At 54.0% G+C, this 12663-nt stretch overlaps 1 protein-coding gene across 2 annotated transcripts in view; it reads right to left on the bottom strand.

The window, feature by feature from the left end:
• Positions 1 to 3556: 3556 nt before the first annotated feature.
• Positions 3557 to 12663, bottom strand: part of COG7 (component of oligomeric golgi complex 7) — a 49162-nt gene continuing 40055 nt past the window's right edge. Inside the window, exons 14-17 of one of the 2 annotated variants that reach the window (XM_037507420.2) lie at positions 11189 to 11272; positions 6945 to 7059; positions 4298 to 4441; positions 3557 to 3911 (exon numbers count right to left, since the gene is read on the bottom strand). In XM_037507420.2, the coding sequence (XP_037363317.1) occupies positions 3745 to 3911; positions 4298 to 4441; positions 6945 to 7059; positions 11189 to 11272 (510 nt within the window). In that variant the 3' untranslated portion in view covers positions 3557 to 3744. The other variant, XM_037507421.2, reaches the window with a different exon arrangement.

Below are 12663 nucleotides of genomic sequence, written 5' to 3'. Positions count from 1 at the left end.
AAAAGATAAACTCATGCCATTTGCAGCTGCAACATGGATGGAGCTGGGAGGGATGATGCTAAGCGAAATAAGGTAGAAGGAGAAAGATAAATATTGGATAGTGTCACTTATATGTGGAATAAGAGAATTCAAACAAAGGGTCAAAGACAAACTTTAAAACCAAGCTTTGAAAGTGGAACAGAGACACCCAGGGTGGGGTGGAGGGTGAGAACCGGGTGGAAGGAGCACAGGGCGCTGTGGTGGAGGACTATGGGTGCTTCTGTGATGGGAGAGCTACAGTGACTACACCTGAGTGTGAGAGTCCTATACGGTCAAAACACCGACAAGGATGGTGTAGAGGCAGGACTGGACACGGGGCAGGTTTTCTGATCCCATGCAGACCGGGTAAAGGAGGAGTCAGAATCCTTAGTGGATTTTTGCAGGTCTTTTATTGGGATTTAGCGGGTACAGGGCAGGCAGGGGTGCTGGGGGGCCGGGAGGCTGGCAGGCCTCCCAGCCCCCAGCAAATCTTCACTCTATCTGGGCTCTCTGGCTTTCTCTGCTTCTGCTTCTTTGCTTCTCTCTTGGCTTCTCTTCGGTTTCTCCTCAGCTTCTATTGGCGTCCCCGTGACGCCGCCCTTAAAAAGCCCAGTCTCAGCCCAGGTGAATCCCATCTACCTATGCCCACACCCTACTCCAGGTGCCCGCCATCAGGCCTGCATTCAGGACTGCAAGGATCCATCATCTATCCTGATGGCGGGAGGGCAGAAAAGCCTGACATTTTCTTTAGCCTACAGATGGAAACCTATGATACAGCAACAAAAGAGAAAAAGAAAAAGAAAGGGAAGTCTTGGGTTCTTATTTAAAAAGTCCAGGGATTTCAGGCATGGCTGTATCCAGGTTGGGTGGTTTCCCAGCTACCGGTTCTGTTTTCTTGCGTGTTGATATTCCTCCCAAATAGGTCCTCTTTGTGTGCTACATTATACCCACATTGCTAAGCTCTGCCCCCTCAGCTCAGCAACCACGCTGAGCAGAGAGCTCCTCCTTCACAGGGTCCCAGCAAATGCCCTGAGGAAGAGCCCCACTTGGATCAGCCCGGACACATGCTCGCCCTGAACAGACGGGAGGGCGTGGAGATGCTGCCGGCCAGCCCTGGGCAGTTTTAGGGGCAGCAGCCCCGACAGACACCAGGAGAGGTTCTGTTCATACATTTGGAAGCTGGAGTGGGAAGGGTGCCCCCAGAGCTGCAGAGACCAGCCTGACGGGGCATCTGCTGAGATCCCTGCTCTTGGGGGAGCGCTGAGGGCCAGGGTGATGATGGGTGTCGGCCATCTCTGGAAGCCGGCTGCGTCGGCCAGACAGGCTTCGTCTCCTCTCCAGATGCAGAGAGAAGCACCACCCTGCTCCCACCTGGGGTTCCTACAGTCTCTTGAGGTTGAAAAACTAGGCTGGCAACAACAACAACAACAAAAAAAAATAGGGGCCCAGAAAATGACATTCTACTTCAAAAGGGGTTCACAGACAGTGGAGGACTCTGAAATTAACACACCGTGTACTTACTACATGCCCTTGACCCCTCTGCTTCTCAGTGGTTCTTCAAACAATCCTGAGTTAGGTACCATGGTGACCCTGGGGGGTAAATGAGTTAAAAATCAGGCTTTTTATGCCCTCCCACCATTAGCATCTAGGACCAGCACCTGCGGTCTTGCACGCACACCTGTAACTGTGGACAGAGTCCCAGAGGGCACGGGGCATGCGCATATGTGTGTTGGGGCATCTTTGACGAGGGGAGAGGGAATATAAGGTCCGAGTCACTCTGAGGCAGGACGACAGAGGGGAGGCAGCCAGAGAAATACTGAGAGAGAAAGCTGGTCTGTCCCCTGATTCAGAATTAAAAGCCTGTAAAAATCTACTGAGGGCTTCGAAATTTTTTCATCTGCAAAAACAAGATGAACCTACTCAACCCAGGATAGCTGAAAAACAGACCCCCATTTTCCAATTAGGAAATGAATTCAGCGAAGTGAAGTGACTTTCCTAAGGTCACACAGCTGGAGCTGGGAGGCAGCAAAGCCAGGACCTGAGCTCAAGCCTGTCCCTCCAGCCCAGGGACTCAGGTGCAGTTACCACAAGGGGTTTCCGCTGCAGCCCAGACCGTTCACCTGCCAGGCTCGTGGCTGTCACTTCAAGGCAGCAGCCAGACCCGTCTCCTGCCAAAACAGCCTGCAATTCCTCACACGAGAAACCAAAATATTTGTCTTGGTCCAGGTTCCCAGACAATGCTTTCGGGGCCGGCCAAACTGGTTCCCAGGGATGTGAGGACAGAATGTGTGGGAACCCCTGGACCACAGGCCAGAGGGACACGGCACTGGCAGCCTGGGGGGCTGGTTCACAGGAGGCTGTGGGCACCCAGAGGCAGGCAGACCCCTTGGGGCTGGTATCGCTGTGGGCTGCCTGGCCAGTGGTCAGGCATGCAGAGGCCAGTCACCGGGCTGAGCCCCTCCGCCAGGCCCCACAAGCTCTCCACACCTTGTCTCCAGGAACACAGGAAGCATTCAATTCCGGTAAAGGACCCCTGAAAGAGACACGGGGCCTCCCTCCTCTCCTGCCAACACAAACCCAGCGTCCAGCGCAGCAGCGAGCCCAGGCTGGGGGTAAATCCGGACTGGTCCAGGCCAGGGCTTCTCGTCTGCAGGTGGTCTTGCCCCTTGGGTCCTTTCTGGAGACATTTTGGATGTCGTGACTAGAGGACCCCACCAAGACCCCGTGGGGCAAGGCCAAGGATGTACCTCGATAACTACAAGGCACAGGACGCACCCGTGCAGCCCAAATGCTGAGGCTGCACCCTGGGGGAGGCCAGCCCCGGTCACCACCTCCCCAGCTGGGGAGATGCCGGGGATCGAGAGATGGCCGGGGTGGGCTCGGAGAGGGTGGGCGAGGGGCGAAGGCTGCCCCACCTGCCAGCTCTGCGTTCTTCCCCCTGAAGGGGGATGTGCTCCCCGGGGTTGCAGGGGTTGCCCGGCACCCAGGGGAAAGGTCAAGGTCACAGAGGCTGGGCAAGGCCCTGACTCCATCCATCACTGAATCAGAGCCCAGAGCCACCACCGCTGGACCTTGTTACTGAGAAACGCCAATTCCTATCTGAGTCCATCAAAGCACATCCTGCCGCTGCTGCAGCGAGGACACCCTTAACAGACACACGAGCTACGGTGGAAAAAAAGAAAAACCAAAACCTGACAGAATCCACATCATCCTGTCCATTTGAGAAAATAAAGTCAGTCTCGCCACGGCTTGCAGGAGCCTCTGGCCTCCCTCCCTCTGCACGCTGACCGCGGCCCGGCCGCCAGGCTCCCTCCGCAGGACGCGCCCCGGGGTGCTGCCCGCCCTCTCCAAGGTGCCCACCCGGGCCCCTCTGGCCACGAGTGCTGACATCTCACCTCATCCTCGTGGCCACCCTGATTCTCGGCGCCTCCCCTCCCGAGGGCCTCCTTCCCACGTGTCCCCGCGGGCCCGGCCCCCGGAAGCACCGCGCAGGCCCTGAAGAGGAAGGAAGGGGGGCCAGGCCTTCGTCCATGTCGTGGCATTTATTAATTCCATTTTCGACATGTTTAAAAAAATCATCTGAGAATTCCTCTTTAATAAATAATATCCCTCTGATGTACAAGCTCTTTGATTATACAAATGAAACAAGTCTTTAAAACCAGCTCCGCCCAATCCTGGGGGCGTTTCTACGGCAGGCCCCCTCTGGAGGGCGGCGGGCTCTGGGGGTCAGTAGTCCACACCCCGCATGGAGGCCACGGTGCTGACCAGGCGGCGGGGCAGGCCCTTGCTGGCCTGTCTGTACTCCTCGGGCTTGGCCTTCAGGAGCGTCACGATGTTCTGGAGCGTGCGGGACGGCTGCAGGCCCAGGGCGTCCATCACGTTGATCAGGTAGTCTGTGGGCGGGGGGCAGACACAGCCCGGCAGACTTAGTGGGATGAAAACCCCAAAAGGCCTCCCCTGAGTAAGAAACAGAGATGCCCCCCCAGACCCCCAAAGCAGGATGCCCCCTGCCCTCAGCAGGCAGGCCTTTACCTGAGGGTTTTCCGGCAGGCTCACCTGCCTGCAAGCTTGGCCGAGTCTAGAATTCTAACTCTACTCCCACCGCCCCACACCTCTCCAGCCCCCATCTGAAGGGCCAGCTGACCTCACCGGACTCTACACTGGGGGCTCCTGGCTTCTGGGTGTCCCTCCCCAGGGATTCCCACTGACCAGGTGGAGAACTCAAGGGGTCAGGAGACACATAAAGACTTCCCAGCAGAACCCTGTCCTGGGGACCCACCGATGTCAGTGGCCAGCTGCTTGGTGGAGTGCGGGGTCAGCTCAGGGATCTGGAGGATGACGTCACAGTAGGTCTGCATCGTGGCTCTGGCAATCGAGCCCAGCCAATTGTCAGCCATGTTGTCCAGCTCGGGCAATTCATCCCCTGGAAAGGGACAGGGTGTCAGCAGAGAAACCACCTGCTCAGGTGGCTTCTACAGAACCCTCTGGATGAACTGGCCCACGACAGGTGCTCTACGGACACGTGCCAGGGAGCTTGCGTTCTTGATGGGAAACAGAGGGAAGGAACAATGACATCTTCGGTCAAGTGGAATTGACCAAGCACAATGAGGATTCAGATAAGGAAGCAATTAGGTGAGGCAGAATAACGTCAGTGTTCCCACAGGCCCAGGGACTGTGTGCAGTGGGCAGGCAGCCCAGAGGAATTCCACAGAGGGAGACCCAGTGAGAAGGGAGCCCGCACCCAAAGGGACACGGCAGGAGCGTTGGCACAGCCCGCCGGAAGACGGAATGGTCAAGACACAGGCAGCACGTGAGAATCAGCCAGGCTTCCAGGCCGCTCTCCCACTACCAAGCGCAGGGCCTGGCCTCTCTGAGACTTGTTTCACCTGCGAGATTTAAGCAGCGCGGTCCTGGCTCCACAGCAGCACCCCCTGCATGGGCCCAGCCAAACTCAGTGCAACAGACACCATGGTGTCAGTGTGAGTCACTGCGGGAGGGGGCCAGCACGTGGGCCAGCACCCACACCCACAGCACCTCCACCCTAGGCCACCGTGAGGAACATGGAGGAACACAGGCTCCTTTTCACCCTCCCACCGCTAGCCTCCACAGCTGCCACCTGTGCCCTGGCTTTCCTGAGCTTTCCTGACCCACATGTGATAATGTGTTATTGCAAAAAGAGCTGGGGAGCATGAGCACGTCATATGAACCTTTGATGACGGACACCCCAGCCAAGAGAGGGACTCGGGGAGACGGAGGGAGAAGCCAGGGAGAGCGCACAGAGATTGCAGGGACTGGGAGGCTCAGGGGCTGCCTGCTTGTCTCCCTGCCTGCCGGTCTGCCCATCTCCGGTCCTGCTTCAGCATTAAGGCCAAGTCTACCGAAGGCTCCAAGATCCTTTTCCAACTGCCCAAATGCAGCACGGATGAAGGCGTGAATGAAAACAACTGGTGGTTGTTTTCGCTGTGTCTCAATGCACTCAGGTGTTTGGGGGTCCAGGTAAGACAGTGGGTCCTTCCTGGCAGGATCTACAATATTTACGGCAACATGGTTTTCCAGAGAGAGTGTGAACCTGAATTTAATCCTATCAACAGGAGAGGCCAACTGCAGTACTCACAGGTGAAATAAGGATGCCTGATTTAAATGCCCTTGCGGAGGGCATAAGAGGGCCGTGTGAAACAGCTAGTGTTTCTTAAGTGGGCTGGTGAGGACCCGGGGCTTCCTTGCACAGTTCTACTTTCATGCGTGAGAAAATGTCTATGAAAATGTGTCTTTAGATTTTAGACTTAAAAGTATATTAGCAGGTGGATAAAAATAATCACTTCATAAACTAACAGCCCTCTAGTGACGATAATCAACAGCTTGGCTACGTGCCTTTCTCATACTCATCAGAGAAGTGATTTCATACATATACACACATATTTAAAAAAAGAAAACCTTTCAGACAATCCAGAAATCCAGTGAGTAAAGCGTCAGGATCCCTCAGCACCTCGCCCGCTCCCTGCCTGTCAGTGGCCACCAGCACCAGCCAGGCTTGTGTTTTCAGCCCTGCTCTCGGTGCTTTTCCAGGCGTGCGCGTGTGTGGAAATACACAGGCCGGGTTTTGTCAGACATAAGAAAACATACATCGTTTTGCACCTTGCTTTTGCATCTTAATAATAAAAGATGGCTGTCTGTGAGGACCTTATGTTCGCCCCCACTTATCCTTTGATTAGATTCAACTTCATCTGACGGTCACGCTGTCGTCAGGCTTTCTCGTTATTTGCATTTATATACATGAGCCTTTAGAGTCCTTTATTTTAACCTGCAGATGTGACTTCCAGTGTGCTCCCTCCTCTCCAACTGCTGAATCTTTTAGGTAATAAGTGATTCTGTTTGCTCGTGCCTACAAACTTTAACACCCAACGTGAGGAATGACAAAGATTTTGATCAGCACATGAGGCACCTGTTCAAATCTGTCAGCCCCAGATAAAGAGGAGTGTCCTGTACTGTGTGGAGCCGCAGGAGCGCGGGAGTTGGATGCAAGCTTCACCCAGAGGGGCCTGGGCAGGATATGTCGCCTCCGCGCTAGAGCCGTCTCTGTCCTAAGAGCCAAGCTGCACAAGGTGTGGGGCCCACAGGGAGGGGGCGAGCACTTGAGGCTGGGCCTCGCCTTGTGAGTTCACTCCCTCCATCCGTAAGTGCTTTGGTGAGACCGTTAGGGCGGCTCTTTGGCTAACCCACTCTGTCCTGCAGGGGCTCTGCAGCGGGAGCTAGGTCCGCTAGGTGGACCACACTCTTTCTCTGTTGCCATCTCATCCCTTGGCAACAGTTTTGGTGGTGGGGGTGGTGGTGGTTGGAGATGTGTGTATGTGTCGAGGTGGTAGGGGCTGAAAGGAACAGGTACAGCCCTGAGCCCACCTTTGCCTTCCATACGGGTACTTTCTCACCTTGCGCGGGAGGAAACGGCAGCTTCCCGGCATGCAGGGCCAGCTCCAAGGCAGAGTCCTCCTGAGTCACGAACGGCTCCAGATTCAGGGGCAGGGACATGATGTACTGGCCGATCTGAAGCAAAACCAAGCATGTCAGCCCCACACTGGCTCCACCAGATAATGACTCCACGCAGTGTGTTCGTGGCAAATGGCAGCGAGACTAAACCCCCAGGCCTGGGGCGCCCCAAGCCTGCCCTTTCCGGCATGTGGGGACACTGGATACGGCAACACCTTGAAAGAAATCAACGGTATTTGCCTGGCGAGCGTGGGTTCACCCCTCTCGCTAACGGCCCCCCGCATCTTGGAATGCACTCAGTGCAACCTCTACCTCAAATGAGGTCATGGATACCAAAGTGTAAATTTTGTCAAATTTAAAGCGCTTATGTAAATATAAGTCATTATTACTGTGCACAGACAAAAGGTACACAGATGGCAACCAGATGCTAATGTCAACAAGCGCACAGCCAAGCACGAACTGAAATCCTGTGTTGTGGACTTGGGTCCAGTCTCTCCCTTCCAAGAGAAGGAAGGAATCGTTTGGGGAGAAAAAAAGCCATTTATAATTATAAATTAATCTGGAGAGGAAATGACACTGTTTTCATAATACAAACTCTGGGAAAAGAAGATCATCGAAACCCTCAGGGCTTGTCGTGTGTCCCTCAGATCCGCGTGCCTGCCACACCGGGACACTTAGACACCTGTTTCTGTTCCGACTCACAACGGTTTTGTGTTAGGGCGAGTACGTGTTTTGTTCCAAAATAAGGTTGATGTTTTGGGTTACAATGACATCATACACATGTATCTTTAAAAGTTCCTTGAGCCTGTTGTTTTGGGGTCCACCTTTATCCCGTGCGTTCATCTGCACTTAGAGTTGATGCGGACTCTCAGGCTCTGAGTTCAAGGACAATCAAGGTAAGTTCTCCAACTGGCCTCGCACACAACCCCATAGGGGCAGGTCCCTCTTAGAGAGTGGGGTCCAGAAGCTGATGCAGAATCCAGAGTCCCCCCAGTCCAGAGGACCACATGCTGGGTCATGACCACCCTCATTTCCCAGCACTAACGTGGTCTGTCGGTGATAAGTCTGAACACGCGATGGTCCACGGCGCTAACAGAATATGGTTTGTTTGGCTCCCTTCAAAGAGGTGCACAGATGTGGCCTCCCCGGTGGCGCAGCGGGTTGAGAGCCGCACTGTGATGCTGTCCGCAGCCTCTGCAGCACAGGTTCGATCCCTGGCCAGCCAGGGAGCAACCCACATGGCACAGCAGACCTCTCCTGCCCCGCCCACTGCTCCCCTCAGCAGTGTCTTTGGTCCATCTGCCTGTTCTGGCCCCCGCTCTGTCTCTGGTGAATCCCCTCACCCTCCTGTGCCCCTGACTATACGCCAGTTCTTGTATAAATAAATCTTTAAAAAAAAAGAGGTACACAGATGGCAAAATAAATCAGCCTTTCCCACATTCATTTACTTAGTGCAATTGTTCACTCAAGCCAGGCAAATGGTCACTATCGCTATACCAAGAAGCACTGCCCATTTCAGCTTAAAAATGGCAACAAAATCATCATTTTTCCAGAAGGCTAGAGAAAGAGAAGGAGGCTAATTTCTAAGGTTGGAGTTTCTCCAATTTTTTTCAGGCTTTGAAATTATTTACTTATATATTTTTAAAATTGTGCGTTCCAAAAATTAAAATGATTTGGACAAAAAAAAAAAAAAAAGGCCCTCGATTAAACTGTGTATCTCAGCCCTCAGGAGCAGTAGGCTTTTACTCTGGATTCCATGCCTGCCCCCAGTTTCTTCCTTCACATCAGACAAGCTCTTTCTTTCCCTGCCAGCCTGATGGGCAGACAGGAGCAGCAGGTGCAGCCCTCGTCCCCAGCAGTTTCTCCGTCCTGAGATGGGAACAGGGCAGCAGTGATGTAAACCTGACACGACCTCTTTGCATCTCACAAAGTGAACAGCTGAGATGCGCAGACCCAGCGGCCGCATGCAGAGGGTGAGCAGAGCTGGCCCGCACGCCTCGCCGCAACCGCCTGCTTCTGTCTCCTATCTGAGCATTTCTTTTGAAGGTGATGGACTTTGCTCTTGTGTTTCTGTCTTCACTTTCAACTGACCGAATTTCTCAATCTCATGTCAGGTTTGTCACTCCAGACACGGTGCAAAGGGGCAGGCGAGCGGTCGGGGGCATGCGAGGATGGCAGCCTAGTGTCAGAACCCTGCGCTGTGGCTCTTCTCGTGTCTCCGTCCAACAAGCACTCCCAGAACACCTGCCACGTGCACGCTCCTGAACCTGGTGCACCTTTCATCTGCAGCCGAGCCTAGTCCTCGGACCCAGCACTACTTGAACAAATGTATCTTCGTCACTATACCTCGTGCCTGTACTGTTTTTAATTTTTCAAAACATTTCCTCCTCTTTCATCCCCTTACAGTGCCCACACAGTTCTGTGGGGATGAGGGGATTCACCAAGGCAAGGTGCCACTGTGGTGCAGATCTCAAAAATCTGACATCTCAAAGGCCAGTTAATTGCCCTTAGATCCTGGGGGTGACTGTGGTTTCCAGACAGATATCATGTGTCCAGGCTTCGTGCAGGAGCTCTGTCTATATTTGCTCAGTGGAAATCAGCGCAGAAAGGGATTCCTGTCATCATACCCGTGGCTCTTGGTCCACTATCCTCGCATATTCCATAAACAGTCCTGGATACACACCCTGTTCCAGGAAAGTGTGGTGATTCGGGGAAATATGACAAGCTTTGTGGTCACTGGACTTGGATTTGAGTCCTGGCTCCACCACCGTGTGACACTGGGCAACTTACCTAATCTGCTAGGGCTTTGGTTGCATCACCTCTGAAATGAGGATGACCTAATACTTACTTGGAAAGACTGCGGTGAGGATGAAATTCGTTCTGGGTGACACAGACGTGAGGCAACTGGCGTCCTCACAGCAGCCGCTGGAGGAATGGCTCCCTCCCCCACTCCCAGTGCCCAGAGCAGGGCTTGCCTGTGTGGAGGCAACGGCCAGCGGCGCCCTGAACAGCCTGGACCGCACACGGCCTCATGGCCCCAACAAGGAGCGAGCACTGTCCCTGCAGAGTGTCCCGTCCATGTTCCTTCCTGAGTTCAGGTGGGGACTGAGTTCAGGGGGTCGCCACAGGAGGGAAGGGCCAGCCTGGAGACGCAGCCCAGCCTTCCATACTCCCCTATATCTCAGCTTCTCCACCGTTAAAATCAATTTGGTCATCTCTCAAGTACCTTCCAGTAACATCACTTCCTGAGTCAATATAGACCGTGATGCACCTTGTCTCAATTCTAAAAAACAAGATTACTCCCCCTGGTCACAAAGCCCACCCACGTTTGGACAGTCTCGTCAGCACAGGATGCTGGGCAGTGCTGGGAAACAGAAGTCGGCTTCCTCCTGGCCGTGACACTGTTCCCATCCTCCCAAATGAACATGAGTGACTTTGAAGGCCCCCCTGTATCTGCTACAGTAGAGTCATCACTTACACAGGGTGGGCTGAAGCGAGAGTGTCAGGCAGAAATCACCCACCTCAAAATCGTCCTTAAGGCTTCCTGGAGCCGCCCGCAGGCGAGGTCCAGGCAGCTGGGTCTCTTAGGCCCGTGCAGCGTTCCTTACGCACGGGGACTTTTCGAGCGACTGTGCTAGACTGCAGGGAGGAGGACGGAAAGGGCACGTGTAGATGTGGGGTGACTGTCAACTCCCAGGGGTGAATGGGGGAAGAGATTCTCAAGTCCCTGCTCTCCAGGGTTCTTTTTTCATATAAGCCTCTATCACTTCAACTCCTGTGAAGAGATTTGCTGCCATGAGTTAAACATGAGAGCACTCAGCACAGGGCCTGGCACATAGTAGGTGCTCAGGAAAAGCCTGCTGACTTCCCAATCAGAACAACATACACTCTGCTCTTCCGAAAAGCCAGAGAGAAGAACTCAGACACCCGCGCCCTCTCTAACATGTTCACAAGGACACTCACACCCTGACGCCCGTGGGGACTGGCACACCTCACAGCGGGAGAAGTGGGGAGGGTTGAGGATGTGTCAGGTTCTGAAATCAGCATGTTTCATCTGATAAAGTTCTGGATATGGGTGGAGACCAACCAAAAGCAAAGGTCCAGACTATCCCGACAGAGCCCTGCTTTACCCAGAAGAGCCAGAATCAAGCAAAGTCTGAAGGGCTGTATGTGCCAGCGTTCTTACGTTGCTGATGTACTCGAGAGGGGTGAGACTGAAGGTGGGCAGGTCGTCGGTGAGGGTTTCTCCGATGCCAGCCGTGTTCCAGCTCTGGAGAAGGAAGGAGAGGAAGCCATCAATGTCACGGCCATCTGGCAGCACAGCGAGCACCACACTGGGGAACACACCGTGCACGGGTCATTCCCCGCAGGTGTCGCCTCTGCTCAGGCCTGGTCTACAGAATCCCCACCAGGGATTTCTCTGCTTGAAACCATCCCCTTGAGCCCACCACAAAGAAAGCATCCATCCTCTTTCTCTGCAGCCCTGTGGATCCATAACATCCATGACATTGAGCAACTCCACCTTCTCAAACACTATTTGATGGAGGCCAAGCCCTTCTGTTCCCTCACTCAGAACAGGAAATGGAAGAGTTTCACACCCTGTGGTCTGAGCTTCTCTTGTGTAAGGGTTGGGGGCAGACTGGGGAAGTTGCTGGGTGCAGGTAGCCTAACTCATGGTTTTTCAGCACGCTGAAGATTTTAGGGACACCCTACTTCCTCCAGGGAAACACAGGTAAGTCCCAGCTCTAAGACAGAGGCTGGGGAAGCCTATTCTGGCTGCAGCAATATCCCAACCTCATTCACCTCACTCCCTCAATCGCTGGTGGTGATTCTGCAGGCCAAGCTAACTTCACCAAGTTAAAGCCGCTGCTTTCACTTCTACCTGCCCTCTGGATCTAATTCTCTCCCAATTCAGAACTTGGAGGGAAGGGGTCAGGAAGGCAGCTCCAAAGCCCACCAGCTGCCCCTCTGTCCCCTTCGTGACCCCTCTGCAGCACAAATCTTTGTCACTGCCGGTGGGAAGGCCGACAACACCACAGCATGAGCTTCCTGGCGCACTCTCCAAGGCCGGCCAACACCCACACACACGTGCTGTAGAGCTCAGCTTGGCACCCCTTCCCACAGAATCCAGTTTCCTAATTCCAGCCTGAGTCACCCTAAAGCCAGCCTAGAAAACAAGGCTCTTTCTGGTCAGACTCCTGGACTGGATCCTGAGGTCACACTGGAACTTCTCTCTACAGCCACCTGACGCCTGATCTGGTTGCTTGATCCTTTAAGTAGCGTTCCTGGAATGTAATGGCCACATCCACCCCTGGGCTCCTGGCCCGGGCGAGGCCTCAGCGTCCTCCCCATGCGCTCCAGCACCAATTCCATTCTGTCTCTTTCTCTTTGCTCTGGATAAGTTCTTTCTTCCCACCCCTGTCCCTACAATTGTCTAAACCCTTGGTTCTTGCTTGAGAGTCCTCTTTAGCTGCAAAATGTGCTACTTGTTTTAATTAACTCCACTGAGAAGGGACACTTCAGTCCTCCCCCACGGACCCAGTGTCCATGCTGTATAGCCTTGTGCAGAGACAGAGACAGAAGACTTGGCCCTTGCTCTCCAGAAGCTCTGGGGAGTAAGAGCCCCTGACATAACCCCCCAGACACACACCCTGTCCTCGC

This window comes from Talpa occidentalis, unplaced genomic scaffold (assembly GCF_014898055.3).
Source record: "Talpa occidentalis isolate TD23 unplaced genomic scaffold, MPIMG_talOcc4v2.1 talOcc4.12, whole genome shotgun sequence".
NCBI lineage: Eukaryota > Metazoa > Chordata > Mammalia > Eulipotyphla > Talpidae > Talpa > Talpa occidentalis.
The sequence above is the reverse complement of the archived record's forward strand: the minus strand, read 5'-3'. Positions and strand labels throughout refer to the sequence as shown.